Below are 7,088 nucleotides of genomic sequence, written 5' to 3'. Positions count from 1 at the left end.
AAAACGTATCATCGTTCTTAGTTACTCGGGAGATCGGTCAAACTGGTAATCCCCATACGTGGTGGCACAAATGTTAAGGTGAGAATACCGACTTTGTAACTTAGTGGTAGAGCTTTGGGCTACATAGCCGGAGGTTGGGTGTTCGAACCTGGGTTGAGGTAAGAATGTTTCATCTGTGGCAGAGATGGGAATGTGCATATATCAGTTTCCAGCATTCTGTCGGCTATTCCGAATTAGGTTTTCCTGCAGTTTTTCTGATTCGTAAGGTAAATACCGGAGTAGTATAGAACAACTTTCTGCAGGGGTACCTCTAAAAAGCATTATGCGGGTCACTCTCGTTGCGCGAAAGCTTATTGCGGGCCCAGAACAAGAGGGACAGTAAATAAATATATAAAGTGGTTTTGGCCCAAAAAGGAAGAAGAAGAAAACGAACATTTTTGCTACGTCGCGCAGCTCTATACGATGAAAAAAAGAGATTTATCATCCCCCTAAAAAATGGTGTTTTTTTTAAAATTGTGAATATCTCGGAAATGTCTTTAACTATACAGGCCCATTGTCTCCTTTTTTATCATACAACAAGCTATGTTTACTCCAAATTTCAGATCATTTTGCCTTTTTACAGAAATAAGTATAGAAAACCAAAAAAACAGTTTTTCCGTTTTTTTTTTCGGAAAAGTTGAGGTTATGTGAAGTAAGTGCAAATGCAAAAGTTGTTAATTTTTTTATTCCTTACAACAACGAAGTTGATCTCTTACAAAAATCACAAATTTTTTCAATAATAAAAAACGATTCTGCAAATAAAAAAAGGCACTTAGGGCCAGAGACCACGCAACACAGGCGATTGATCGAAACGGGTTAAAGAAAACCTTAATTACATTTAAATTCAACATTATTACGTTTATAGGAGAAGAATAAAGACTTATTATTATTATCCACAATCCAAAAATCCAGTCTTACACTCCAATTCCCAATTCACACGCGCACAAACAACACAAACACTAAACTGATTCTTTTCAGGAAACCCAATTTCTTTGTTTCGTAACACTTAACTTCTTTATAACGCAAACCAAACTCGACTATTTTCTTTCACTGCGATGTATTGATAATAATAGCTATCTATTATACAAGACGATAATAGCTATTTATTTCATAAGGATATTACCGTTGCCATAATTCACGTGGATGTTATACGAAAAAGAGTAGGTATGTACCGTGAGTTCTGTATCTGGCGTGAGGCGCGTGGAGCAAAAGGAGCTTCAGAACCTATTTTGCTTGCGTACTTTTAAGACCAAGGTGAGTACTTAATTTGGAACTTTCCTTTTCGATCTAGTCCTTGTTATACCTGTATTGTTACAACATTGTAGGCGGAAAAATATGCACCATCTACGTTATGGACTCACTACTCGTAAATTCGTAAATCTATAAGGATCCGAGTTACAGTTTCTATAGCGCTATAGATTTAACGGTTTTATAAGCTTACAGATCGAAAACACGGAATTGCATAATTAGCCGCTTTCTTCCATACAGGTTACGTTAATATTAGAACTCTTGTATTATGGTAACTATGATATTATGAAGGGTAACTATGCTATTATGAGAATTTGTTATTTTGGGGTACTTTTCACGCAAGTTCACTAATAAATTAAGTACGCAATAAATGTCATGTTTCGATAAAGGAATATTTTAACCATTGAGTAATAGTACATTATATATCAAGGTAGAGAAGTCCAGTATTATTGCCTGAGCACCAAGATTACATCTCGAGGCGCTTGCGCCGAGGGGTGTAAGGTGCGAAGGCAATAAGAGACTTCTCTACCGTGGTATATATACTATTTTTTTCACTACTAGCACTTGAAATCCTCTAAATTAACATATTATATTGATAAGAGAGTTAACGGTTGGACAGAATTTTTGTTTATTAATTTAACATGTCAATCAAGTACGTGGAAGTACAAGTCAAATAGGCCGTATTTTGTTCTGTCATTGAGATTTTTCAAAGAGTAATTTCGTTCGAATTTTTTCAAAATGTGATAATTTTAGGTATGTAATTTCTCTGGAAATTGCGAATGGTGGCAATTATTCGTTTTAGAGAACTTGTCTAAACGTTCATTGAGCGAAATTTCGGGTTGTGTTTTCTAAAAGTGACAGCGTGACAGTTCTCATTATTGACTACTAGTTAATAATAAAAAATTATTAACCACTTTGAACAAATGCCGAGAAAGCCTACTTTACAAGTGGAAAAAAGGTTAATAATCATGTCATCAGACGCTAGTAGTGAAAAAAATAACTTACACGAGATGGTGAGTTTCCCTTTATCATCGTGTATAATACAAAAACTTTATGTTATAGCAGAAGTCGTATAAATCATGGTAAATCTTGACAGTTCTAAATTTAATTAAGACGTCAAAAATAGCAAGCTTAGGTTCTACCGTCGCGGTCGTTTCCATAGAAACACCATTGTCATAATATGTTCTGAACGTCGACCCTCACGGGTAAAGAGACACTTAGCACTCATTCAAACCTATTAAAATGTCAATTGAACCCCCACAACCTTCCCATGTTCAAAAGTGTACTTGGCACCACTAAAGGCAGGCGTATGCTGAATTTGGAACCAATTGGTTGTCGCATGTATAATTTGTGCACGTTTTACTTTCAAAAACAGTATCTCAGGAAATAATCATAACCCCCCCCCCCCTTTGAATCTGCGGCAAGTAAGGAAATACAGTTCAATTATAGAACAGAACCATATTTTTATACCTTTCGCAGTAGAGACATTGGGACCTTGGTGTAGACAAGCTCGTAATTTTGTGGAATATCTGGGAAAATGCATTATCAATATTACTGGGGAACCCCGAGCTACCACTTACTTACGACAAACCATAAGTATTGCCGTACAACGTGGCAACGCGGCCAGTGTAATTGGGACGCTTCCAACTACGATCTCCAGAGGAGAAATGTATTATTTATTATGAATTTTTAATTTGTTTAAATAAAATTGATTAATTATTTATTTTAAAAAATTTAAAAAAAATAACAGTTACCTATGTATTAAAACTTTCACGGCACCTGTACTTGTGGCACTCATTTTGAGAACCGCTGACCTAGAGGAACCGGCATCAACTGTTGAAATTTTCTCGATGCAGCCACTGTCACACATTTTTGAAGACTCAAATGTGGAATTTTATCTCTAGTGGAGACGTAAGTGTTGCAGTTATTTTTGTATAAGGTGAAGTAGTTCGAATAGGGATCTGGTGAGCGATGTCCTTTGTACATGGGAAACTTTTGTTTAATTGCTGCTAGTAATTGGTTACTTCATCTGTCCTTATAGTAACGACTGATAAATAATTAGCTATTGTTCTTTTATTCTTTAAACCTGCAAATGATGTGCGGTCTAAGCTGTTTTTTGAAACCTTTGCGGCAAGTTTTGCAATAATTATAAATTATAATCATGTGTAGTATGATAATACTCAATTAATGACCGCGCTTTTTCCCTAATTCCATATTAATAAAACTATTTAAGCAAGCAGTTCACTTACCAATCTCTCTATTTGCTACTAGAATGAAAGGTACAATTTGCATCTTAGAGAAGAGGCTTCTTCAATACAGCGCCGCTACTACTGGTAAGTGCTCATTGCACTGCGTTTATGTCACTCCGCAAATGCTCGCTAGGTTTATTGGCGGCTTTCAGTAGCGGATTGAACTTAGGATGGACGTCTCCATATTTGCCCACCCTTCTAAGTGAGGCCTCCCCTATCACAATGACCGCAGATCAATCGTATTGGGTGGTAACCTCTTACCTGTTGTCAGGATTATGTGGCAGTATTTTGCTCAGCATCGTTGGGCGGAAAATTGGAAGAAAGACGATTTTATTATGGTCTAGTGTGCCATTCTGTACAGCGTGGACGGTAATAGCTTTTGCAAGTACTCTACCAATACTTTTAATTGGTAGAATAATAATAGGCCTGGCCCAAGGTTTAGTATTCGCAACTCTGCCCATGTATTTAAGTGAAATCTCCGATAAAGAAATACGAGGGTTTTTATGTTCCTTAATATCCGTTTTTCTTTTTTTGGGAGCGATGGTAATCAATGTGATTGGAACGTATATGACTATCAAAATTTCCTCGTTGATTTGTCTAATAATACCTGTTCTCCAATTCGTAACCTTTTTTTGGATGCCAGAATCGCCGAATTACTTACTGATGAAAGGTAAACGTGAAGAAGCACGGCAAGCGCTTATTGCATTAAAAGGATCGGATGAAGCAGATCGCAGCTTGGACGTGATCGTAGAAGTTATAGAAGAAAACAGGTTAAATAAAACTGGCTTCATCTCGATATTTGAGAAAAATAACCGATCAAAGTTGGTAACCTTGTTAGGACTACGCGTAGCCCAGCAGTTTTGTGGTGTGATAGCTTTTAATATATTCGCACAAACTATTTTTCAGGAAAGTGCCGATTCCATTTCGCCTCTATTGGGAACAGTCATTTTGTATACAGTACAAATAGTGTTTTCTGTACTAAGTTCACTATCAGTAGATAAACTCGGCAGAAGGCCTTTATTGATAGTATCTGCAATTGGAACGATATGTGTTTTACTTGCAGGAGGGGCATTCTTTTTTATTCGAGACGTGATCAAAGCTGACACCTCACACGTTTCATTCGCACCGGCGCTTATTTTGATCCTATTCACATTCTGCTACAGTTTAGGTTTACAAACCATGCCCAATTTTATGGCGGCCGAGCTGTATCCTACGAACTTGAAGCCATACGCCTGCACAATCGGCGATGTAATGTTTTACTCATTCTCGGCCATTGTATCCCAATACTTCCAATTTACCAAAGATAACTACGGCCTCTTCGTTCCTTTCTGGACCTTTGCCGTCTGTTCCATCATTGGATTGGTAATAATTGTAAAATTTATGCCTGAAACTAAAAACAAAACATTGGAGGATATACAAAAAGAATTAAGTAGTAAATAAAAAATGATTTCCGCACGATGCATTTTGTTAAAACCTAATACCTTCCCTTTATTATATTTACTTCTGAAGCACCGCTTCGCTTTTTATCGAACCAAGTACTATGCGATCAAAAATAAGGTGCTGTCGAGTCGCCTTTGGAATTTTTGTTTACGTGTGAAATTGAACTTCCAAAGGCGACTCTACAGCAACTCATTTTTGATCGCTCGTGATCTAAGCTACAAATAGAAATTTACTTCTACACACACAGCTTTAGACGTGTTTAATATAATATTATATAATTAATATAAATTTTTATCAAGTAAGCGTTGAAATAATTGGTTGCTTGTGTTAAAAAAATTGCGTCTGATACAAGTGAATAAGTGCATAGGTAAGCAAGGAAGCAAGTCTGTGAGTGTATTTAACTTTGTGGTAATTCGAAAACAATAATGGCTTAATGGCAAATTGTTTCGACTTTTTTTTTTAAAATGGCGAATCTGCGTTCACAACAGCAAGTCTGTTTAATGAAAAACATGCAGATAAGCATGTTCATCGTATGTCACAGATTTAATAAACCAGTTACCCAATTTTTGACAAACATCTTCCTAGCTCAAAGCAAATTATTACAAAAAAAACATTTTTTTGACAGTCTTACATCTTTTATGCCTAATATACACTGCCAAAAATCATATTAATTTGCTGTATGTGCCGTTTTATTGCTAAACATTGAAATATTCGTACATAGTTACAAATTCAAATTGCTTTGTTTTGGATTCCTTCTATTGTTTTTGTCTTTCGTGTGCTCTCTTTTAAGAAATGATTTTGCAATTGTTTTCCTTAAAACTGTAATTGCAAAAACATCGGTTTTTGTCAAATCACCGAAATTAAGCAACGTCGGGCGCGGTCAGTATTTGAGTGGGTGACTACTTGGAAACACCTCTGATTAAAAATTAATTTTATCACTCATTGTATTCTAATTAAAGGTCTCAACGAAAGGAACCATTTTCTAGCAACTACTGCCCTTCTTTCTGTCCTCTTATCAAAGTACGGGGTGGAGGGGGAGGGGGGTGGAACTAGTTTTGTTCTTCATGGTACTCTAATGAAAGGAAAGGAATATAATCTCTACCAACCATAGCGCCCCTCCTCGACCTCTTATCGTGATCGAGTATATTTCCTTATTCCTCAAGAACGGATTGTCAGAAGAGGGTACTCACAAAGGGCGATTGAGACATCTGCAAGAAATATATCCATTGGTGATGTCAAAACAAAAGCTTTCGGTTAAAAAAATGCGCTTTATCTGCACAAACGTTGTGCATAATTTATACTTGTTTTATTTTTGTTTATGTTTATCTATTGATTTTATTTATTTTTAGCTTCCTAGCTCGAACTTTCGACTCGACTTTTTAGATAATTTTAAACAACTTTTAAGGAATAAAAATTTTCCCGTTTTGAGTGTATGTGCGTACGTTGGCAGTTTTCCGAGGTATTAACGGCTCGGCGGATTTTGTTCAAATTTTGGATATGTGTATTAGGCATACGGAAACGAAAAATAACGAACCGGATTTTTTCAAATAGTCACCCACTTATTAACGAACCAAGTTTTGAAGTGGTTACCCATTAAAATTAAGTATTAACCGGGAGCAACGGTGCTTGACTGTAGGCAATAAATTAATTATTATAATAGTATTCATAATAAACACAAACACAAAAGTAAAAAAAAATTGCTAGAAGTCGTTACACAACAACATGGAGTATTTAGGAAAAAATTATCAACTATCGCGATCTACTTAGAATTATTAATTTAAGGGGTAAACTTTGTTTTTGTCCAAGTATAACAATCGAATTTCGAATAAACAAAAATATATATTGGTTCGAATAGGAATCTGGTGGGCAATGTACTTTGTACATGGGAAACTTTTGCCTAATTACTGATAGTAATTGGGTACATCATCTGTCCCTTTCTAACAGCTGATCAATAATTAGCTATTGTTCTTTTATTTTTTAAACCTACAGATGATGGGCGGTCTAAACTGTTTTTTAAAACCGTTTTCGTATCATTGATAATTACAATTTTCAGTATAATTATGTACGTTATAATACGTTAGTTACTCATAATCCGTTAGTTACCAAAACAAT

General features: G+C 35.8%; 1 protein-coding gene across 1 annotated transcript; it reads left to right on the top strand.

The window, feature by feature from the left end:
- The first annotated feature begins 3,559 nt into the window (after window positions 1-3,559).
- On the top strand, window positions 3,560-4,976 carry LOC116181956 (facilitated trehalose transporter Tret1-like). The gene is made up of 2 exons (XM_031502406.1): window positions 3,560-3,620; window positions 3,670-4,976. Exons 1-2 carry the CDS (start codon window positions 3,560-3,562, stop codon window positions 4,974-4,976), a joined length of 1,368 nt encoding a protein of 455 aa, XP_031358266.1.
- Window positions 4,977-7,088: the final 2,112 nt, after the last annotated feature.

Source organism: Photinus pyralis, unplaced genomic scaffold (assembly GCF_008802855.1).
Source record: "Photinus pyralis isolate 1611_PpyrPB1 unplaced genomic scaffold, Ppyr1.3 Ppyr1.4_unclustered_Scaffold3067, whole genome shotgun sequence".
Lineage (NCBI taxonomy): Eukaryota > Metazoa > Arthropoda > Insecta > Coleoptera > Lampyridae > Photinus > Photinus pyralis.
Note: the sequence above shows the minus strand (reverse complement) of the source record. Positions and strands in the feature narration are given on the sequence as shown.

Coding starts and splice junctions, on each gene's coding strand:
- LOC116181956 (XM_031502406.1), top strand. CDS start 3,560: ATGAAAGGTACAATTTGCATCTTAGAGAAGAGGCTTCTTCAATACAGC. Junction 3,621..3,669: donor ATACAGCGCCGCTACTACTG/GTAAGTGCTCAT, acceptor AATGCTCGCTAG/GTTTATTGGCGGCTTTCAGT.